Source organism: Canis lupus, chromosome 27 (genome assembly GCF_011100685.1).
Source record: "Canis lupus familiaris isolate Mischka breed German Shepherd chromosome 27, alternate assembly UU_Cfam_GSD_1.0, whole genome shotgun sequence".
In the NCBI taxonomy this organism is placed as follows: Eukaryota; Metazoa; Chordata; class Mammalia; order Carnivora; family Canidae; genus Canis; species Canis lupus.
The window spans coordinates 30,537,705-30,562,214 of NC_049248.1; the positions used below are offsets into that span (position 1 = coordinate 30,537,705).

The following is a 24,510-nucleotide window of genomic DNA, read 5'->3' on the forward strand; positions in this document are numbered from 1 at the left end:
GAGCTCCATTTCTGGGGTGAGAATTCAGAAGCTTCCTAAGAAGGATGTAGGTGTAGGCATAAATATAATGATGACAAACAGAAGAATGACTCAACACCAGTAGATAAGACAGCTTGTAAAAACAGTAAGGTAGGTCAGTGTGGTCAAAGAAAACATCAGCTTGAAAGGGGCCAAGCCTGGGGGTGAGGTATTTGGCACTGAGAGTTAGGCAGGAAAGGAAACCATTCTCTGCACTACAGATGAGTGCTTTTGTGGAATTAGCAGGATGGCTCTTAGTCTGGTGGTCTAATCCAGCCCACTCCCTTACAAACACTGAGTAGGAGGCAGCCCTTCCCCTGCTCAGCTCTGCGGGGTCTGCAGCTCTTAATGGATGCATGCCTCCAAAAACACTGCTTTTTGAGGAGGGGGGTGGTAAAAGACAGAGTGGTAACCCTCTTCTACTCCCTTTATCCTTCGCTCAGCTTTCTATTTGTTCTTCTTTTCTAATCTCCCATTGTTTTACAAAACAAACAACTAATCAAAATAATCACAGAGCTCTATCTCAAACCTAAGTAATTTCCAATTCCCTGATTTTAACCAAAATTTCTTTTTCCTTTAAATATCAGAGGAAAAAATACTCAATGAACTCTCCCAGGTTTCTGACTTGCGAAGGATGTGGAGGATAAAACAACACAGGCAGTCCCCTTCCCAACACAATTGGAACATACCAACATACTCTCCCAGCAAGGTTGTTATAGAGTCAAAATTTCAAAAGCTAATAATATTCACATTTTTAAAAATAGAACCACATATTTTGAGGGGGAGGGGGCATGGAGATGGTTGTTGCCAGAGAACTAAAAAGTATGAATCCATCCCAAATTACGTTTGTACATGTGTCTTGTTTCCTGGAGCCAAACAACCTGGTTGGTAAACAGTGTCAGGCCTCAAAGAGTCCTGGGGGTGGCAGGTTTGTAACTGTCACCTTTCTATAGATCGAGGAAGTTGAGGTAAGCCAGGCATCTTGTTTCTAGAGGTCTGATTTCTCCATAAGGACAGGCAAAAGGGAAGGTAGCCCCTTAATTTTTAATCTCAATGACAGAGAACGTCTGGAACCTCCACACTGAATGAGGGAAAGGAATTCTTTCCAACGCCAGAGCAAAGGCTGCAATGCCTTAAGGACTCAAATCTCCATGCCTGCGTGGGGCTCCTGCCCAGCTTGCCAAGGCCCCAACTCTGCCCTCAGTGATCCTTCTGTCACCTTGAATCCCCACCCCAGGCTATTGGAAAAGCAGGGCAGCAGGCCACACCTGCTGGTGGGGAAAAGGAGGCTAGCTGGGCAGGTCCTGGCTCTAATGCTGAAGGGCCTGGGGTCTAGGGTGCTTTCAGCACTGGGGATGTAGAAATCAAATTTATGGTCTCTCAAAAAAGTCATTTCAAAATTTTAAATTATCTGAAAATTAAATATATGAGTCAGGGACAATCTAGAATGGGAAAATACTAATGACATATGTGGATGACTAATCTAGAACTATTAATTCTGGTGATACAGGAGATGATATAAGGAAGGATGCAATTTAAAAGACCCATGAAAATGTCTTTCCTGCCCCCTCTAGCTCATCATCACCTGCAGCATTAAGTAGTACCCTTGCTCTACTTCCAGGAGCAGACTGACATTCAGGAACAGTTAGTAGGGGACTAAGTCCGTTTTCCAGCTGAGATTCCTGCAAGGGTTTTTTTTTTTTTTTTTTATGTGTTAAGAATCTTTGGAAAAGATCCAGTGAAACAATGTATCCTATCAAAATAGCTAATCAGTGAGATTTATAATCAGGCCTACTGAAGTAAAATATTTAACTCACATTGTTGCTGGGGGCTATCAGACTTTTTAAAGCAACTTATATGAACTCCTTATATCTCAATATTACTTCTTTAAGACTCAAATTATTTTATATGTTTCTTTCCCATATTCTGTGATGCAGAGCCAGCTCCTATCATCTCCTTTATAAACAGGGAAACTTAATTACTTGCTTTAAATTGCAAAGCAATTTTGTATAATGTTTGAACTCCGGGTTCCTCATTTTCAGCAGTTTCTGCTGTTTCACTGCATTGTAGTTTTTCTGAAACAGCCATTTACCAAAGCTCTAGAGGGATGATCATCATAGGTTTTGATATGAAAACCAAAAGAAATCATTCTCTTTCCTCTAGAATCTTCACCTGGGCAACTCCAAATACTCTGTAACTATTAATTCTTTATTTGCTGGCATTAAGTCCTTATAAGGAAGCTTCCTCCTCAGTTTTCAGATGAATGAACTGAGACCAGTTTACTGGTTCCCAAAATAACCACAACACAGTTTGGAAAAAGGAATAAAATAAGCTTGGATCTGTAAACCACAGACTCTCTTCCTGTGATAGAAAGGTTGTGATTCCTAATACTCAGCTTGCAGGTTTCTCTAGTAAAGAAAAAGCCAATCTCAAACAACAAGCAATGCAGTTTGATTTGCCTAGGCAGTCATGAGTTTGCCATTAGTAGAGTGGTTTAAAGATGAATTAACAGTGTATTCTAAGATTCTAAAGAAATTTTGAGATATGTATTAATTAGGATGGAAACTAACCTCTTTAAAGCAAATCTTCTGTTCAGAGGATAAAATATATAACTACTAAACATATGTAATAACTCAGCCATGCCTTTTCTCCAAAACAGAAAAAAGAAAGCAAACAAAACCACAGCATACTCAAAAGTACATTCTGCTTTAAATAAACCAACATGAAAATTCAGATTTTCTAATATGGAAAACTAGGGTATTATTATATTTCAAAGAATTTGTTTCACAAAATGAGGCAGGTATCTTCCCTAAACAGAAGAAATCTGTAGACTTGGCCTGGAGCCTTCATTCCACTATTTTCTGTCTATCTAGACAAACCACTTAGATGGCTCAGTTTCCCATAATTCCAGGCACTAACAGAGTTGCTGAGAGACAAGTTACCTGAGACAGCATATATTCAAAAGTGTTTAAAATTGTAAAGCAACATGCAAAAATAATATACAGTTTTTAAGATAGAATTTGGGTTACAAAAATTTGTTTTTTACCCTTTCTCATGAAGTAATCTGTTCTAGAAAGAAGGATTAAAGTAGAGTGCATGCTTTAATTTGCACTGTGTTGTATCTCAGAATTTTTATTCTGATAAATTTACCAGTGATCTTGAATTTAACGTTCTCTGGTTATTTGTGATTGACCCAGTCACTGAGGATCACAATGATATCATTGTGGTTTTCCAGCCATTCATTTCATTTGTACAGTGTGCAAATGTGCTTCTACTGTTTCCTAAAGAAGGTAATGATTTACAGGAACTTTTTCAAATTAGTATTAATTGGGCAACATTATCCTTACCTTTCCGTCTAAGAATGCCAGAGACATTATATGGAGTCCACTTTTTAAGGGAAATGAAGAAGGTAGTTATAGCACAACTTTAAACTCCACCTCCGCAAATTACAAACAATTCGGGTCAAAGCAATGGTAGAGCAGCGGTGAGGTAATGGGAGTTGGTTTTGATGGTGGAAGGATTCTAAACTGCTCAGAAGATTGCAGAGGTATAGACCTCACAAGATAATATAATTTTCTCTCTTTCCTGGTCTGAATGTGAATCTGAATGATAAGACTCCCTAAGCAGCTATTAGGAGGAAAATATCTTGGTTTCTGGTTATGTATGCCAGTATTGTCCAAAATAATGGATTACTGTTAGGGTTAAAAATAAGCTGACTTCCATAATCAGTTTTTTGTTTGTAAAAAAAAAAAAACTGATTTTTTTGAGCAGGGTTTTGTGAGCAGCAAATTTAACCTAATTGGTTAAATTTAATACATTATAAAATCAAATGGACAAGCGTCTACTGTGACTCTCTTACCTCTATTTGAGTAGGTTTTAAAAAGCGACTACAGCTTCCCTTACGGTAAATACATGATTGAGAACTGCTAAACAAGCAAACAAAACCTTTAAAACCCTGCTTCTAATACCGTAGCATTTGCATTCAGAAAATCATCTTTTCTTTCAAGCTTCTAGTACTTTCTGACCATGGTTAAAAAATTGATTTGGTTCACCCTGGAGATAGAAGAAATTCCCATGAAAACAGGTATAGTTAAATGTATACATAGAAATCAGCAGGCATTCACTGCTGGCATTAGATTTAAATGCTACATTTAATTGAGCGGTCCGTCACAAGACGTTGCCTTCACAGTGTGGGCTGACAACAGTCTTTTGGGAGGAAGAGAGTCTGGAAGTCTAAGAGCTATCATCTTCTTCTATTTGGCCTTTCGGCACAACCTCTGGATAATAGCAGTTCTCTTTCTTCCATATACCTTACGAAGATTTAACTTCTTCCCTAAGCGTAAAATTGGTGGTGGTTGGGGTGGGGGGCATGTTATTACATGTGAGAAAGGGCATCCTGAAACTTACTGGAAGAAATTTGTACAGAAATTCATATTTAAATGACTCCTTAAAGTCATTCACTAACAAAAGTGGGAGTTTAAAACATGATACATTAGGACCCATCAAGAACCACCCAACAGGACTCTGGAATGGGTGAAGGATTTTCATTGCCTGTGTGGGCCTATGACACAGGGTTCATTTCCCTGGATTTACATTAAAAACAAAATACTTTTTATCTTCTGATCTTATTTTGTAAGAAAAATGACCAGATATTTGTGGAAACCACAATTCTACAGCACGCATACAACTCAGGTTGAGTATACTTGCGCAGGCTGGAAAATGAACGGAATTTGGCTTAAAAACTATGGAAAAAAAACAAAAAACAAAAAACAAAAACTATGGCAAAGATTTGTCTTCAAGTAGGTCAAAGTCTATTTAATGCTCTGCCTTATTGAAAAATTAACAAAAAGTATGTGGTGCTGCTTCTTGTGATCAGATAACACAACTTGCACAATCAACTACGAGAAACATGATAGATTGGGTGTGTATGGCTGGAAAGTACTAGCTAGGACTTCCTCACAAAGTTGGTATTCTAGGAGTCAGCACTGGCAATATAGAGGTAAACACAGCTTCCAACGAAGGTGAACATGCCAGGGAAGAACAGCTCTCCTCACAGAATGGGCCACATGCTCCACGTACCACTGTGCAACTAGTCACACAATATACCAATCAGCCCCTGGAAGGCTTTATTTTTCAGAAGCCCTCTAAGCAGCTTGAGGTTCTCCTCTGATAGATCTCTTTATGGCATTTGGGGGGACAATCCACAAAGTGTTGCTCTAAATAACCACAAAAATACACATTAAAAAGGACCCTTACACACCCTTGGGTGTATATCGTGCATTTTGAATAGCTAGAGCATGTGATTTTAAGCACAGTGATGTGCTTAGTACACACTGATGAAGTACTAAGTTGATACATCCTGGAAGTTTCTAAATCTATTAATTCCTGTAACTTGTCTCCTTGCTTTGGCATTCCTGCCAATTCATTTGCTGTGATACCAGATAATGATCACTTTAGATCTTCAGTGACATTGTATCACATTATACTCACAATAGTACGAGTGGTCAAAAAGATGAATTTATGGAACTCACAAACTTAATTATTTTTCTTTTAAAAACTCACTACAGGCTTTTGTAACGAGTCTCAGGTCATCATATCCCCACTGCCTCTCACTTGCTTGGGCTAACCTCTTTCCTCCCAATTCATTCATAGCTGCTGTCTCTTCTCCTTTAAAATCCTCCTTGCACCAAATCTTCCAAATGTATTTTCAGAAATCCCCTGCATTTTTCACTTCTCTCTCTAGATGGAACATCTTCTGTGACTTGCAAATATCAAGTCCTTAACTATTCAAGATCTCTCTCTAAGATAGTGTCTATCCAACGGCACAAGCAAACTGAGTTTTGAAGGGCGGGTAAGAGGTTAACCAGCCCAGGAGAAGGGAGGAATGGGGGTGGCAGGAATAGGAACACCAAGTAAGATAAGTCACACGTGTTTGTTTGGTGGGGTGTGGGGATAGTGGTGATAAGATGAAGTTTGAGAAGTTGCAGGCATCAGCCCATGAAGAACTTGGAATGCCATGCTGAATGGGAATTTTACTCAGTAGAATAACTATGTAGATAACAACAAGGAACTGAAGGAATTTAAATTAAGAAGTGAAGCAGTGAGATTTTAGAAAGTTTCCTCTAGTACAGAGGTGGAAAATGAGTTGGAGTAAGGCCAGATTAAAACAGGAGAGTCTATCTTCTAGGTAAACTTTTACATCCTTACATAAAGAATCACATCTTTTACTACTGCTTCTAGCACAGTCCTGCATCAGCACTTGACGAGTTGTTAATTAGCCATATTTCCTTTTACATCTGAAATATCCTAGTTACACAAATTCAGTTTCCACTGAGTGCTTTAGGCTGACATCTGTCCTGTGGACCGCCACAGCGGAGCCACAACGTAAGGGTGGTAGTCACATGTGTGCTGGTGCTTGGTGTGGGTAGAAGGTGCTCAAACACTGTCCACTGTTTCTGTCATTCTGGAAATATAGGGAGGAAAAAACATTTCTTTCCCCCTAATGTAGGCAGAGTCTTTCTTCCTGAGTAAAAAGGCTATGTTCCATTTAGCAAGGTTGATTCTACATCTGGATGCTAAATCTTTATTGTCATTCTCTTATTTGTATGGCTTGGGTATTTATCTGTAATACTTTGGTGGTCTATAGTAAGTTCCCACTAATCTATCAAGAAAAGTTCCCATTTGTCTTCCTCCTTCAAAGACAAAAGGTAGCACAATACACTCATACTGATGTGGTCCTCCTTACCTCCAACCTATGGACGTGTTAGTGAGATGTAATATTAAGTGAGAATAATTTATGAAGCTTCGAGTGAGGAACGTTTTCTTCTGGAAATCAAGAGATTTCAGTACTTTGATCATGAGGCTTTCACCAATTAACAGTGTTAAGCCCTAAATCTGATTATTCCAAGAATATAAATATGTGGATTTTTCTAATGGTAATGGCAAGTCATGTTTTCAAACGCTCAAGGCTCTTTTCTTTGAAATACGCATTTCTATCTAAATCAACATATTGGGTTCCCTAACTCATTTTAAGCACTTAAGAACATAACTGTTTTTGTGTCCAATATCCAATCTCCACTAACGGCATTACACAGAAGAAACAAAATAGATTTTTAAGTATTCCTATTATAAGAGGCTCTGAAATTCTGTCATCCTTACAAGAAGTCAGGCAAGTGAGATGGTTCACTCTAATACCAAGATTTTCTCCTCATTTTTTAATCCCTACTTGCAACTTGGCCTTCGTCTGTTTACTGCTCCAGGAGGAGTATGGAACTCATGTCTTCATACATTTGTGTACATGCCAAAATATACCTGGGAGTCCAACATTTAGCTCAGAATGGTGTAATTTTATTTTATTTTTTTTTAAAGATTTTATTTATTTATGAGAGACACACAGAGAGAGAGAGAGGCAGAGACATAGGCAGAGGGAGAAGCAGGCTCCATGCAGGGAACCTGATGCAGCACTTGATCCCGGGACTCCAGGATCACACCCTGGGCCGAAGGCAGGTGCTAAACCACTGAGCCACCCAGGGATCCCCCCCTCTTTTTAAAGATTTTATTTATAGAACTGTGTAATTTTAAATTCTTGAATATCATCTGAGATGGAACCAAATGATCTTTTATGGGACTTGTTCATCAAATCTGGTCTATAAATTCCAGAGGTTTTAGCAGCATTGTTATTATATTTCATTACTATCATAGATAAGGTTGCCAATAATATGCTTAGTCTCTTAGAAAAGAAAAAAATAAAGCTTTTATTGATCAGGCCAGAAATTCAATTTTAGTCTAAAATCAATGTTACCTACACTTGAAGATAATAATGCAAATATGTACATCTTATTTTAATACATGAGAAAAAAGCTTTCAAGCCAATAATCAAAACAGCACTTTAGAAGAATGAGCCGACATGAACAACAAATACTTAGAATATCTAAGTCAAGTGAACTCCCCTCTGTTCCCATGATTGGAACCACTAGCATAGGGCATAGATAACCTTAAAGGAGCCTTTTAAAAATCCTAAATAACAGTCTTCTCTTGAAGGGAATGTCCTGCATTTTATCTGTGACACAGAGAGCAATGAATTTGCATAGTCAAAATCAAACATTGTTGTAGTTTCACTGATTCTGAAAGATCCCTACCACATTCTGACTCAAGACTTTTTTCCATAAAGGATACGTTTTCACTATTTCTAAGGGTGTGGGATATATTTTTTGTAATCGTATTTTGCTAACATCCTATTTCCTCTGATAAACTATAATCACAGGAATTTCTAAAAAACAAAACAACTAAACTAAAAGCCATCGCACACTTTTTTTTTCTACTCATTGCAATTGATCTGCTAGACACTAAACAAAAAGTGGTCCATGGGCTATATTAGGCAGACACAGAGGTTCATTAAATCAGGTGGCACTACTGACATACGACAGAGCAGCCTGGGCATGTATGTCTCTGCCACCCCACCATGGGACTCTTTTCTGCCCACCTCTCCTGATCCCTCCCACTTTCTGATTAACTAGCCACCTCACTCCCAGAATTGCTTCATTCTGGGAATTCCTTTTTGGCAAACAAATAATTCATACAGGATTTGAACAATCCCCCCCCCCCCATACACACACCGCTCTCCCCAATAACACCCATTAATTGCCTTTTTACCTTCCTTAACCAATTTTCAGTCCTTTCTCCAGAATTTCCTCTGATCACAGATCTTGGCTAGGGAAACTTAGTAAATGACATGCTTCAAGTTCTTATGGTGGATTTCCCAAGTTGCAAAGTTTATTAGGTTACTATTCACTGTGTTTTACGAGGATTACATACAACAATTTAAAACAGGACTTTCTTCCTCTTCAAGCACCTGGGGAGAACTCGGTAATAAGTACGTAGTACTTTCAAAGTACGTATAATAAATAGGATATGGACACTTTAAATTTTTTCATTTGCTAATACTTGCAATTCTTAAGTCTTCTCTGTGACGTTCATAAAATGATTTTTCAAATTCCCTGCAATACACTCACTCGTTTCACAATGCTGCCACATACCTCTGACCAACCCCCACCCCGTCCCTCTAACCCATCCCTCCTCACACACACCTCCTCCCAAGGGTTATAGCGAACTTTAAAATATTCAGCACAGTTTAAAACAGCAACAAAGGTTAAAACGATTTACCAGGAAAACCACCCACCTATACACTGAGGCATTTAAGACCCTTGCAGGGTATTTATCAATAAATCAGCCTCATTTATCACATCTCTGTTTTCAACAGATTAGCCACTGCCTCAATCTTGCAGGTATGTCAACAATTCAGAATTCTCCAGGGCTCTGGAACTAACAGCAGTTAACACGGGGGTCCTTTCTTCCCAGACTTTCTTGTGTTGATACAGGATTCTTTTCAGACCAGCACTATTGCAGCAATTGCTTGTCTGTTTCAGCTTTCGAGACAGGATAGTAATACGGAAATAATAATAATAATAATAATAATAATAATAATAATAATAAACAATACAACCATCACAAGCCCCCAGGCCTTTTCAAAGAACTTTAATTAACATACACAAACCACCCTCCACAATTGTTCCGTGGCATGTTAATGTTAAATTCCTTTGAAGCCGATTTCCTTTTTAAGTCTCAGAAAGCTGGGGCTTTAGAATAAGTAGGTGTTGTTATTTGCCTTATCTCTCTGCCTGACTTGTACTTCTGTGTAGGCTGCTGAGTGTATTTCAGCTTGTAGGGAAGCTCCTGTTGCAATCAAAATATTTCAAACACTTTGTTCCTTAGTAGGCAGAACCATTCAAGTAGTTGCCCCAAGCATCAGAGCAGAAGCACCATGACATGATTTCTACCACCTTAATTCTGTGAACTATGAAATATTCCCCTGCTCTCTCCTAGAATACTCTTCCTCCAACCACCAACCTCTGGCCAGTCCTGCCAAATTTCTGAGATCTAAAATCCCAATTCCTCTAAGAAGCTTTTCAAAATTCCCTTCAGCTAGCAGTCCAACTCATACGTCCAAACTCTGTAATGTGTTAGCTGTTCTTCTTTTGGGTTGCTTACTATTTTGTATTGGATGAGACTTTTTTTTAATTTTTTTTTTATTTATTTATGATAGAGAGAGAGAGAGAGAGAGAGAGAGGCAGAGACATAGGCAGAGGGAGAAGCAGGCTCCATGCACCAGGAGCCTGACGTGGGATTCGATCCCGGGTCTCCAGCATCACGCCCTGCCAAAGGCAGGCGCTAAACTGCTGCACCACCCAGGGATCCCACTTTTTTTTTTTTTTAGAGGGAAGTTTCCTTCTTTAGACTTTAAACTTCTTGCCTGAAAGCAAGTATACAGTCTTTGTTTAATTCAGCACCTGCACAGTGCCCTGCATGAAGAACAGACTCATTTGATAGTTCTTGAATTCGCCAAGCAATATGAATTGACCACGGGGTAGGGAGGGCAGATCATGTGTGGGTTAGGGACAAAGCAGCCAATAAATGTTGAGAGACTGATGCATTCTTCATGTGTGAAATGGAGCTTCATATCTATCTTACGCAATTGTTGTAAGGATTTTTTTTTTAATTTTTATTTATTTATGATAGTCACAGAGAGAGAGAGAGAGAGAGAGGCAGAGACACAGGCAGAGGGAGAAGCAGGCTCCATGCACCGGGAGCCCGACGTGGGATTTGATCCCGGGTCTCCAGGATCGCACCCTGGGCCAAAGGCAGGCGCCAAACTGCTGCGCCACCCAGGGATCCCGTGTTGTAAGGATTTAATGAAAAGCAGATGGATGAAGATTTTAGAACAGGGTTAGGTTCACGACAATGCTGAACAATGCTCCTTTCCTTTTGTTGATTTCCCCTATTCATTGAATAGCTGCAGTCTAGTTGCTCTTCTGGCTAGCCATTGCATCTCCTGTGTCCCTCAAGCAGTATACCCTAGTTTAGTTTCAGTTTAACACTGGGTCTGCACAGATTGACAAGGTGCCACTGACGCCACTGATCAAAAATTGGCCCCAGCTGTCAGACTCTGAAATGTAAATTCAGCTTCCTTTTTTCCATGTCCTGTGGCAGTGCAGTCATGTCTAGACCTCTCTCCTCTCAAAACTACCTCGATTTTACTTAGAGGAAAATGAGAGGGGACCAGGGAATCCTTAGGGTCTAATAAAAATCCCATTTTGAATTAATAATCAAAAAGCTTAACAGTATAACTGATGAGTGGTTTAAAAATTCAGGCTTGGTGGTTTTTGTTGAAAAGATTTTACTTACTTATTCATGAGAGACACAGAGAGAAAAGCAGAGACATAGACAGAGGGAGAAGCAGGCTCCCTGTAAGGAGCCTGATGCAGGACTCGATCCCAGAACCTTAGGATTAGGCCGTGAGCTGAAGGCAGATGCTCAACCACTGAGCCACCCAGGCGTCCCCAGGCTTGGTGGTTTAAATACCAATTCTGCTACTTACTCTTTGTGGGAACTTGAGTGTTATTTAATTGCTTAGCTTCCTCATCTGTAAAATGGGGATTAAAACCCCTAGGACAGGGGATCCCTGGGTGGCTCAGCAGTTCAGCACCTGCCTTCAGCCCAGGGTGTGATCCTGGAGTCCCGTGATCAAGTCCCACATTCTCTCCCTGCGTGGGGCCTGCTTCTCCCCCTGCCTGTGTCTCTGCCTCTCTCTCTCTGCCTCTCTCAGGAATAAATAAGTAAAATCTTAAAAAAAAAAAAAAAAAAAAAAAAAAAAAACCACAAAAAACAAAAACAAAACCCTAGGACAAAAGTATTTAAAAAAAAAAAAACATAATAATCAATGTAAACCACATAGTTCAATTCTTGGCACACAATAGGGAACTGCATTAACCATAATTGTTAAATATCTTCTCTTTACCTTTCAAGTATGTAAATACTGGACGCCTGATCCTTTAGGATTCTTTCACAGAAACTGAAAACAATATTGCTCCGAGGGTCTGCTGTTTTAAATCTCTGTTCTGGTTTGCAAGCATTTTTTTCCTAATGGGTTCTACATTTGCCATTGCCCATGTCCTGCAGAAACAAGCTCAACAATGCCGGAAATAAACAGATATCCCAATTTAATGTTTCGATCTCTTTCCTCCTCTCTCTTCTGTAATAAGCCTATAACGTTTTTATAATAAAGAAAACAAACAGCTAATAAAAGAGTTACTGTGTGGCTCTGATTATCTGACTTTTAGCAGAGGAGCAAATGACGTATCATGTTCTCTAATTTTCACAACTGGTTTACCATCTTCCCTTCTGCCTCCTCTTATTAATCACTAATGTAGAGTTCTTCTTGTTGTGTTTTAGAACTCCTTTTCACTTCCAAGTTTACATTTTTGGAGAGACCAGGGCTGTGCCCACGAAAACGTTCGCTCGGCTTAGCAAAGCGGGCGAGGCAGCTGCGGTCGGGCCAGGGCCAAAGTCCCCTTCCTCCGCGGGGTGGTGTGGTTGTTCCTGGGCCCAAAGCCACCCACTCATTTTTTTTTTTTTTTCCACTTCCTAGATCAACCACTCGCTCTGTACAGGGTGGAGCGTCCCGAAATACCTGGGCGAGGCACCGCAATCCCAATTTCCAGGTTGCAAGACGGAGGGCCAGTACTTTCAGGTTTTCTCTTTCAAGAAATGTATAGAGAGGTCATAAACTCTTAACAATTGAATAAAAGCTAGGAGCATTTTCCTCCAGAAAAAAAAAAAAATCATACGAATTTTCTGCATAGAATCTCAAAGTGTTTATAGACTCCCAGAGCCTCTAGATTAAGTCCACAATAGTGCGGGTGGGGGGAAGGGTATTAAGGAAGGGGTGAAAATCTTGTATTGAATTCTTAAGCAAATATATGTATATGTGTGTGTGTTGAATATATGTAGATATATATACAGAAGCAGCTGAGAAGGAGGTTATTTTACAAGAGCGCTTTCCTCAAGTAAGTCTGAGTCAGGAGGCGCGGCAGGTCATACAAAGGGACCGCGAGCAACAGGTGGAGCACACCAGGTCCTGCACCCTCAGGAAGCAGCGGGTCCAAGCAACTGGGTGCTGAGAATGAGGAGGGGAAGGGGCGGGGGGCGGCGGGGCTCCACTCACCGTTGCCCACCAAGCTGCGGCCCTTCCGGGCCAGGGTCTGCTGCACCTGCTCCTGGATCCGCAGGCTCTTGGCCGCCTGGCCGCTGCGGCTGCTGCTCCCCGCCAGCTTCAGCTTGGCCTCGGAGGGCAGCGCCAGGCTGGAGCTGTCCAGCTGCCCCAGGATCTGCTGGCCCAGGACTGTCCGGATGTAGCCGCACTCAGTCGGGGAGCCGGGGGCTGCCATGGGGCCGCAGGGGGCGACGAAGCCGCTCGACTGCCGCGAGACCTGCGGACGGAGCTGCAGCGGGGCCCGGGGCACTGGCGCGAGCCCCGCCCCCCGCCCTGGCCACGCCTCCGTCCCGCGCCGGCCCCGCCCCCCGCCCCCGCCCCGCGCCGGGCCTCCGCCCAGGCCCCGCCCCTCCGCCATGGCCACGCCCCCACGCCGCGCCGCTCCTCCGCCCAGGCCCCGCCCCTCCGCCCAGGCCCCGCCCCCGCGCCGCGCCGGCCCCGCCCCCACGCCTGGTGCGAGGCCCGAACCCGGGTGCGCGGTGGGGGGGCGGCTCCGGCCAGGCACGCGCACTCGGCCTGGGAGCGGGGGCGGGGCGGGCCGCGCGCGCAGACACCTGGCGAGTTGGAGGCGCCCGCGGGGAAGGTGGGTGAGAGGCGCGGTCCGCCCGGGCTCGAGCAAACCCGCGGAGTGCCCTCGGGTACCGCCCGGCGGGGCCGTGCCCGGCTCGGGTTGCAGGGCTCCGCGTCCGCGCAGCCCCTGGCGGGGGATGTGATTGCCGCTTAGCTGCAGCGCGGCCGCCCTCTGGGCAGGTGCGCCCTGGAGACTCCTTTCCGATCCTGGGCTGAGATGTGCTTGTGGGATCCCCGGGTGAGCCGTCTATCTGGTTAGGCAGCCTCTGTCTGACTGTTCAACGTTTCATGGTTCTCCGGGACCTGAGGGTGAGAAAGGTCAGGCTGCAAGGGCGGTAGGAGGGAAATGTGCCAAGAAGATGATGAGTGTGAAATAAAATGATTTTTTTTAAGTTTTTTTTTTTCCTTCTTCCTACAACTCCAGGGGCTATGTGTTTTTTGCACAGATGCAGTCCCAGAAACATATGTTCTTTCTCATTCAGAGCTTCTGTTTTCTCTTGTAAATACACAAATTGTACCCAGTACACTCTTGCTCACCCACTTCCTTAGGAAGACACCCACGCAGAGAAACTCCAGTAAGAGGCGCTAGAGAAGAGCACGCTTTTAATAGGTGATACTGTTTAATGGCCCTGCTAATGTTGATTAAGTCTTGTTTATGATAGGCCTTTTGTAGGAGGCCCATGGAAGTGACTTCTGACTTTCAGTTGCATCTTCCACAACTTATATTTATCTTGGTATTAATTATGTTTCATGCCCAGTTGACTACTGTGAACTTGAGAGCTAAGCTAAACAGAAAGGGTCCTTAACCTTGAAGTTTACAAGTCACTCATCCTGATTTTCCTCTTTGGACTTGAGAGGCAGAAAGAAAAACATCTATCCTTGGTATTAAGTAAGATGATTTTCCTTTGATTGCTTGGGTTTGCATGCTCACTCTCCTTCAAATCGCTCAATTACCGCCACACTCCATTTGTTCAGGTCTGGAGGGGCTGGAGAACACAGTTCCCCCCTTCTGCTGTGCATACACCTCTGTGCTCACACACACTTAATACACAGGTACGGGTGCTTCCAGGGAGTGAAGAGGGCATCAAGCCCAGACAACAGCTGGCCTTGCGGAATGTAGTCCTGAAGTAGATTATACCTTATGGAGAGTTCAATTACATAGCCAGATGTAAACATTCAGCCCCAATGCTGAGATTCAGTTGAAACGATCAGTGAACTGCAGGGAGGTGATAGAGACTTCCAACATCAGACTCAGTTCCTGTCCCTTCTTTCTCTCCCCCTCTCTCTACTCATGACCCTGATCAGTGCTGCATTGAAAGCTCCAATACCAGCTCCCATAGGGCCAGCTGAGGCATCCTTGTTTTTGTGCCTAGCGACCACTGCCTTTATCTAGAACCCTAACCAGGAGGACTGGAGAGGAATTCTGTTCAAATTATTTATTTGAGCCAGACTTCATTTACTTTTTTTCCTCTCAAGTTGATTTTTTTTCTTTTTACAAGTGTGATGTGGTAATTGACTATCTTACCAGGTAAGTACCAATATTGAACATGTAGAAATTTTGTTGTGGGATAGGCAGATAATTTGACAGGAGGAAGATGGTTAAAAGCCTCACACTTTGAGAGGGAGATTGATCTGGCTTCAGATTTGATCTTGCCCTTTGTAAATAGTGCGTCCTTAAGCAAGTTTCTTCACATTTTTTAAGCCTCAACTCTCTTACCTGTAAAATAGGAGCAATAAAAGTATCTAACATACTTGAGTTATGTTGTGAGGATTAAATGTGTTGCTGTGAGGATTAAATAAATGGTTCATAGAATAACTCAATAAGTAATTGTTTAATCCTCCTTAACAAACATCTTCTGGGATCCACTTTTGGGTTTTCTTACTTCCTTCAGGTCTTTGCTCCTATGCCGACATATCTCAATGAGATGCACACACAGAATCTATCTATCTATCTCCCTTTGCTGCTTAATTTTTTCCCCTACGGCACTTATTTTTATTGAACATGCTTTATGTTTTAATTGTTGATTGTTTCCTACTGGAATATAAGCTTCATGAAAGCAGGGATATTGTTTTGTTCGTTGCTGTTTTCCAGGCCCTCGAATAATGCACACAGGAGACAACAGATATATGTTGGATGAATGAATGAATCATAAAAGCACTTAGTATATTACATTATATAATGAGTGCTCAACAACTGTTAGCAATAATTATTTAGGCTTTCAAACTCTTTTGATGACTTGTTATCTTTTAAAAAGTCACTTAGATATCATTATATATTCTAGGTATTGTACTAATTAGCTGTGTACATTTCCCTGTAAATAAAAACTAGACTATTTTTTGAAAAAAAACCTATTTTTTGAATACATTCATAATTTAATGGTTCAGTAAAACAACCTCTTTGAAAATAAGATAAACATAAATTCATTAAAAGGATCTCTTTGGACATGACAATACTATTGCAATAGTAATAGTTAATTACAGGGTGAGGAAGTATGCAGACTCTGGGATTGTGCCCCAAAACACAGAATAGATGTGTTTAGAGGTGCACTCCCAACAGGGTGCCAGTCCGGTCTTGTTCTTAGCATTTCCTGGGGAAGCTGCCTAGCTGACCTCCTAAATTGTGAACAAGCCCTCAGATTAACTGCTAAGGGCAGTTTCTGGCCATCAAATTGTGGCATAGAAATAAAATACTGTGAATACTTATGTGGTATTTGGATGTTCTGTAATCTGCTACTTTTTAGTATTTTGGTTCAGTTTTGAAAATGCTTATTTTTTTTGTTTTTTATTTATCAACAGAAACTAATTAAAGGGGGGAAAAGGTGAAATCACAGAAATGCAGAAGTGGATTGTAAATAACAGATAACTGAATTATGAGGTTACTTCTGCTGGAAATCTGCAATAAGGATTCAAAAAATTCTTGAGGGATCCCTGGGTGGCTCAGCTGTTTAGCGTTGCCTTCAGCCCAGGACGTGATCCTGGAGTCCCGGAATCGAGTCCCACATCAGCCTCCCTGCATGGAGCCTGCTTCTCCCTCTGCCTGTGTCTCTGCCTCTCTCTCTCTGTCTCTCTCTCTCTGTCTCTCATGAATAAATAATTTCAAAAAAATCTTGAGATTTAAATTTGCATTTTTATTTGATTTGTACATTATAGCCTTAAAGCACTAATATTTTATTGTTTTCATGTCTACAATTAGGTTTTCCACAGAGTAATCCTTATTTTCTTTAACCTGTTATAAATTCCAATATGGGAAATTCCAATATGCACAAAATTCAGGAAGTTACTAGAAGACTATAGTATAAATTTTAGAGTGGAAATAATATTTTAATGAAGAACATTAATGGCATCAGAATCTTTGATTCATATTTTAAAAAATAAACTTTTGGGGTGCCTGGATGCCTCAGTTGATTAAGCATCTGCCTTCTGCTAAGGTCATGATCCCAGGGTTCTGAGATTGAGACCATATTTGGCTCCCTGCTCAGCGGAGAGCCTGCTTCTCTCTCTGCCTGCTGCTTCCTCTGCTTAGTCTCTCTCTCTCTGTCAAATAAATACATAAAATCTTAAAAATAAATAAAAAATAAACTAATACATTTTCATGAGTATCTTCTCTCATGAAACATTTTCCTGTTATAATCTGTAGGCTATTAATATCTATTGCTTTTATTTATTTTTAAATATTTTATTTACTTATTAGAGAGCAAGAGCAGAGCATGAGCATGACCATGAGCAGAGGGAGGGGCAGAGAGAGGGGTGAAGCAAACTTCCTGCTGAATGTAGAGCCCAACAAGGGGCTCCAACCCAGGACCCCAAGATTATGATTTGAGCCAAAGTCAGATGCTCAACTGACTGAGCAACCCAGGTGCCCTGATATCTATTGTTCTAAAAAAATATTTCCTTAATTAGTATAAAAGACCTGGCAGATAGAAAATTTAAAATAAACCTTGGGTTTCATTTCTCCTGTTAGTAAATGGGTATGTTGCCAAGGCAAAGGGTAACAGTTCCATCATTAGCCACATACAGTGAAACTGAATCAGGAATGGGTAAGGAAGCTGTGAACATGTGCATGCTGAGCACCACTCTCTCATGGTGGCTGTGAGGATTCAGGTGTTCATCTTTAATGCAGATGTTCATCTTGTCTGCCATTTTGAATATATTCTGAAAATTATTCTTTTTAAAGACCCCAAATGTGATGTGGGAAGTGGAAACCAGTTGGGCACTTTTGAGGGCTGGCAATGAGAAATTTGTTCATAGTTATTGAGGCTTTCAAGATGACTGGGTGGTTCAGTTGGTACAGCATGAGACTCCATCTTAGGGTTAGAACCTCAAGCCTCACACTGGATGTAGAGTTTACTTAAAAGAGGCTCAGTTGGTTGAGCGTCTGCCTTTGGCTCAGGTCGTGATCCCAGGAACCTGGGATCGAGTCCCACATTGGGCTCTCTGCTCAGCAGGGAGCCTGCTCCTCCCTCCTGCTCATGCTGGCTCTCTCTCTCAAAGAAATAAAATCTTACCAAAAAAAAAAAAAGGAAGAAGACAGTTCCTTTAATCATGACTCATGGGCTTGTATGTGCTCAGTTCCTTTTGAGTAGATGACTCCAGCTGCTACATTAATGGCTGTCAGATCTTTCATCTGATGGCCAGAGAGTCTAAAGGGAGGGAACAACTTGGTGGATTTCCACCATACATTCCTGGTTTTATAAGAAACTATGTTCCTCACTTTGTCTCTGCCATACAATCTAGCAATGAGATAGCTAGCAAGTGTTCAATATATAGCCTATTGAGTATAACCTCTCACCTAAGGGCATTTTGATTAATTAGTTTGCCTTGAGTGGGCCCAGGTGCAGCTGAGCAAAGGGAACCTGAAGGAGGTGGCTTGACCTGAAACAGAATCTCAGTGTGATTTGAATGACTAGGAGGGAACAATGTTTAATGATTTTTAACCTTATGAAGGTATCAGAGAAATTCAGAAAAAATGATTTCCTATAACTTTAAAGAGGATCTAACACTGCAGTGTCACACATTGTTTAAATTTTAAAAGTTACTTCATTATACACTTTTTGAATTGATTGGAAATTATTTGAATGTAAAATATTGATTATATGTGTATTTCATTAATGAATAAATTACCTTCATGTTTAATTTGTGCCCTTTCCCATACATACTATTATTTCCTTGAAATTCTATAAATGGAGATACTACATTCTGTATAAAAAAATAATACTAATAATCTGGCTTGGATTTTATTTTTTTTAAGATTTTATTTATTTATTCATGAGAGACACAGAGAGACAGGCAGAGACACAGGCAGAGGGAGAAGCAGGCTTTCTGTGGGGAGCCCGATGTGGGACTTGATCCTGGGACCCCAGGACCACACCCTGAGCCAAAGGCAGATGCTCAAACACTGAGCCACCCAGGCGTCCCTGGCTTGGATTTTAAAAGCCCCATTTCCCCTACTTTTTTTCTTTCACAAACATCATCATAGAACGATATTTTAAAACATCCTCGTAGAGGGATATAATGTGTGCTTGAGGCCAGACAGTACTGGATTTGATCTGTTTCCTTACTGTGTAACCTTAGGCAATCTACTTAAATTCACTGAGTTTCAATTTCTTTGTTTGGAATGTCCTATCATTAATAGTATTGGCCTCTCAGGGTTGTTAAGAAGATTCATGTAGATAGTAAATATAAAACACTTAGATCTCCTAGTCCACATTTAGTTCAGTTATCAACAATTACAAATCCAACATTTTGGAGTTTAAAACAACAATGATTTCTTTCTCATGATCTAGTGGTTGACTCAACAGTTCTATGGGTTTGGCCTGTGTTCACTCATGGCTGAAGTCAGCTGGTGGCACGGCTGGTGCTGGAGAGCCTAAGACAGCTACACTCATGAGTCTGCTGGCACAGCTAGGATGGTTGATCCTCTTTCCACGTGGCCTCCCATTATCTAGGAGGCTAGTTAGGCTTCTTTACAGGGTAGTCTTGAGTAGCATTCTAAGAGAACAAGAGCAGCAGTAATAGGCTTTTTTAGGCCTAGGCTCTGGCACTTGCTCAATGTTGTTTTGACCACACTGAATTGGTTAAAGCAAGTTCAAAACAAGCCCAGATTCAAGGAGTGGGGGAAGAGATGCCACCCATTAAGGGAGAGGCTACAAAGTTGTATTATAAGGTGTGTGCATGGAGGGATGGCAGAGGATGTGCTAGACATCTTTGCAGACCATCTAAAACCCTTAGTGCTCAATAAACGGTAGCTGCTGTTATTATTTATCATTATCAAGAATTGGTGTATTTCGGGGATGCCTGGGTGGCTCAGTGGTTGAGCATCTGCCTTCAGCTCAGGGCATGATCCTGGGGTTCTGGAATTGAGTCCTGTATCAGGCTCCCTGAGGGAAGCCTGCTTCTCCCTCTGCAATGTCTCTTCCTCTCTCTCTGTGTCTTTCATGAATAAATAAATAGAATCTTAAAAAAAAAAGAAAAAAAGAATTGTTATATCTCTCAGAACTTAGCAGGAATGTTATCTTTTGATGGCGGAACAAAGCCAAAGGAAATCAATCTTCATTTATCTATAGTGAGGGGATCCCTGTAGCTCTCTGCCTGTTATATCAGTGGAGTTGAAACTCTATTCAGAGAACACTTGGATATCTTTAGAAATCAAGTGCAATTAATCCACACATGTTTCATTGGCTGTGAAGCATTCCCTGCTGGTCCTCTACTGGTTCAAACGTGGGTGGAGTTCCAGTCTGTGTACCATCTCAGTGCTGTCACTGGAGCTTGACTGATCATCATCTTGGATTTTATTCAGAGTATACTCAATAACTTTAAAAACACATAATTGAATCTGAAAAGTGATTAATAGCATAGTTTAATTTTATTGTGTCATTCCTACTTATAATAAGAGAAAAATACACAATACCCTTACAATAGTAAGAAACGTTTGCTCTTCACTTGAAATATAGTTGCAATAATACAAAAGAACAGCAATTTCCAAGAGAGGGTGTGAATGAGGAAGAATAGACAATTGCTATTCCAACCCCATTATTTTACATTCATATTCCATTGTCATATTGGTGCAATCCGCTATACAAAATAGCATAAAAAGGCCCCTTAAAGGGTGCCTGGGTGACTGAGTCAGTTAAATGTCTGCCTTAGGCTCAAGTCATGATCCCAGGGTCCTGGGATTGCCCCCACATCTCGTTTCTTTCTCAGTAGGGAGCCTTCTTCTCCCTCTCCCTCTGCCTTCCTCTCCCCCTGCTTGTGCTCTCTCTCTGTCAAATAAAGAAATAAAATCTTTTTAAAAATGTGCCTTACTGGCAATAAATATTTATTTCTCCCAGTTCTGGGGTCTAGGAGTCCAAGATCAAGACATTAGCAGATTCGATGTCTGGTGAGAACCCACTTCCTGAATCACAGAAGGCATCTTTTCACTGTGTCCTCACTTGGCAGATGGGGAAGATATCTCTTTTTTTTTTCTTTTAATTTTTATTTATTTATGATAGTCTCACAGAGAGAGAGAGAGAGAGGCAGAGACACAGGCAGAGAGAGAGGCAGGCTCCATGCACCGGGAGCCCGACGTGGGATTCGATCCCGGGTCTCCAGGATTGCGCCCTGGGCCAAAGGCAGGCGCCAAACCGCTACGCCACCCAGGGATCCCAGATATCTCTTTTTTATAAGAGCACTACTCCCATCCATGAGGGCTTGGTCCTCATGACCCAACCACCTCTCAAAGGCCCCACCTCCTAACACCATCACATTGGGCTTTAGGTTTCACATATTAGGGAACACAAACAATCAGACCATACCAACTATGTTCTTTTCTCTTCTGTTAGGTCTATAGCCTCAATTTAAAAATTGTCCAGGTAAGGTTTAGGTGGTGGGGCTAAATGTCCTTTCTCATATCTTGATGAAATACCCCTGTGTATTAGTTCTTTCCTTTTCCTGGGAGATGCTTTCTCCTTACTGTCATGAGGTTGATTTCTTTCTGCCATTCAGATCTGTTTAAATATCTCCTCCTCAGAAAAAATTTCCCTGGTAGGCTCATTTGGTGGAGCATACTACACTTGATCTTGGAGTCATGAGTTTGAGCCATACAATGGGTGTAGAGCTAAGAAGAAGAGGAAGAAGAGGAAGAAGAGGAAAAGAGGAAGAAGAAGAAGAAGAAGAAGAAGAAGAAGAAGAAGAAGAAGAAGAAGAAGAAGAAGAAGAAGAAGAAGGAGAAAGAAGAAGAAGGAAGAAGAAGGAGAAAGAAGGAAGAAGAAAAGAAAGAAGAAAGAAAGAAAAGATTTTCCCTGGTCAAGCAGTCTGAAGTAGCTACCCTACCACTCTCTACAAAGCATTTACCTGTCCTGATAGTTGTCTTCTTTATAGAAGTATATATGTTCATAGATGTTATTTCCCTACTAGAATGTAAGATTCCTGCAAGCAGGAACTTTTTTTTTTAATAAATTTTATTTACTTATTCATTCATGAGAGACACAGAGAGAGAGAGAGAGAGAGAGGCAGAGACACAGGCCGAGGGAGGAGCAGGCTCCACGTAGGGAGCCCAACATGGGACCCCATCCCAGGTCTCCAGGATCACGCCCTAGGCCGAAAGCAGTGCCAAACCACTGAGCCACCGGGGCTGCCCAAGCAGGAACTTTTTGTTCACCAATTCATCTGTAGTGCTGAGAATCTATAGTAAGCTCACAGTATTTGTTAAATGAACGTATAATAGGAATACACTTTAGTTTTAGTTCTTCTCTCTTCTTTAATACAGTTTAAATGTGGGGGTGCCTGGGTGGCTTAGCGGGTAGGCATCTGCCTTTGGCTTTGGTCGTGGTCCTTGGGTCCTGAGATCAAGTCCGCATCGGGCTCCCTGCGGGGAGTTTGCTTCTCCCTCTGCCTGTGTCTCTGCCTCTCTCTGTGTCTCACATAAATAAATAATCTAAAAAAAAAAATACAGTTTAAATGTGAGAACAATTTTTTTGTGTGTCTTTTCCTGGTGAAAAAAAGGTTTAAATGAAGGATGGGATTCTGATTTACTTATTTCATTGTTATTTTTTTTTAACTTAATGCTTTGAGTAATGATCTGTTAAATGAAGGTAAGGTTAAGCAATCATTTGTTTTCACAATTTGTTTTTCTCCTGGAACCTGAAACCCAGAGCTTACTGTAAATCTCCCAGAGCCACCCCCTTTCAGGGATCATGTGGAAATCTTATAAGGGGCAAAGGCCCTTTGGAAAGCACTGGATTTCCATGGTTTCAGGGACAGGTCTAGACAGAACACATACTTCTGCATCTTTGAGTTCACTTGTTTCATTTTTACAACCCAAGCTTTCTTGCAGCAACGAAATTCCTTAATATCATCTACTTAATTGAATTAAACTGATTCAAATTTAGAACCTGTCCAGTTCTTTGTTTTGTTTTGTTTTGTTTGTTTTTTGAGACAGAGAGAGCATAGGAGTGCTGGGTGGGAGGAGGTGGGCAGGGGCACAGAGGGACAGGGTTAGAGAGGATCTCAAGCAGGCTCCATGACCAGCATGCAACCCAATAGGGGGATCAATCTCATGACCCTGAGATCATGACCCAGGCAGAAATCAAGAGTCGGTCACTGAACCCCATAGTTCTGCTCTTTTTAAGCTTAAAGTGCTATAGCTCAGATAGCAGAAAACTTTTCGAAGAAATATTCTGGCCATAGAACTGAAGTCAATTAGGATTCCTAGTGAGGGCAGCCCGTGTGGCTCAGTGGTTTAGCATAGCACTGCCTTTGGCCCAAGGCATGATCCTGGAGTCCCCAGATTGAGTCTTACGTCGGGCTCCCTGCATGGAGCCTGCTTCTCCCTCTGCCTGTGTCTCTGGCTCTCTCTCTCATGAGTAAATAAATAAAATCTTAAAAAAAAAAAAAAGAAAAAAGGAATCCTAGTGATTATCCTATGATACAGAAAAGGTAGAAATGAAGTCTTTCTGAAGTTATGACTGTGGCAACAGCTTCCATGAAAATGGTTTAGAATTATTTGCTGGGTAGTTTGAACGGCCTTGCTAATATTTCAATGTCATATATTTCAGCAGAAACATCAAGCTTTGAGGCCATGATTAACAACATAATTATTGACTCAATAAACCAGATTTAAAGATGTTACCAGGAAAGTACTTAAGTGGGAAAGTGACCCCTTCAGCAATCAGTTGCATAAAGTGTCAAGCCAACATTAATTATCCTGGCATTCAAGATCTTTCTCATTAGCCTCGCCCTACCAAGATGACTTTGTCTCATAGTATGGAACTCTCCAGACCAAACATTCTTTAAAAGCAGCCAGGCTAAAATTCTTCTCACACCTGAGTTGTTGGTATTCATTTCCTCCTATTTTTGGTGGCTGCCAGTTTATGTCTACCTGTCTTTGTTTTTTTTTTTTTAATTTTATTTATTTATGATAGTCACACAGGGAGAGAGAGAGAGAGAGAGAGAGAGAGAGGCAGAGACACAGGCAGAGGGAGAAGCAGGCTCCATGCACCGGGAGCCCGATGTGGGATTTGATCCCAGGTATCCAGGATCGCGCCCTGGGCCAAAGGCAGGCGCCAAACCGCTGCGCCACCCAGGGATCCCTCTACCTGTCTTTGAAGGTCCAATTTGTTTCCCCTTCCTAACAAGGCTGACTTCATCTGCTCTTATGGGTTCCCCTATGCCCCACCCCCAGACTCCTTAGAATCATTTGGATTTGCCTCCTGAGAATTAGATGAGATGACAATTTTTTATTTTCCTTAAAAGATTTTATTTATTTGAGAAAGAGAGAGATAGTGACAGAGAGTATGAGTGAGCGGGGAGGACAGGGAGAAGCAGGCTCCCCACTG

The 24,510-nt window shown here is 41.5% G+C and overlaps 1 protein-coding gene and 1 long non-coding RNA gene across 2 annotated transcripts in view; both read right to left on the bottom strand.

Annotated features, from left to right (window-relative positions):
* Window positions 1-13,386, bottom strand: part of PKP2 (plakophilin 2) — an 87,215-nt gene extending 73,829 nt beyond the window's left edge. Inside the window, exon 1 of the mRNA XM_038577246.1 lies at window positions 13,079-13,386. Within this exon, the coding sequence (XP_038433174.1) occupies window positions 13,079-13,301 (223 nt within the window). The 5' untranslated portion in view covers window positions 13,302-13,386. The remainder of the gene's footprint in view (window positions 1-13,078) is intronic.
* A 289-nt stretch (window positions 13,387-13,675) lies between these two features.
* Window positions 13,676-24,510, bottom strand: part of LOC119866310 — a 42,497-nt gene continuing 31,662 nt past the window's right edge. Inside the window, exon 3 of the long non-coding RNA XR_005379650.1 lies at window positions 13,676-13,999. This is a non-coding gene — a long non-coding RNA (uncharacterized LOC119866310). The remainder of the gene's footprint in view (window positions 14,000-24,510) is intronic.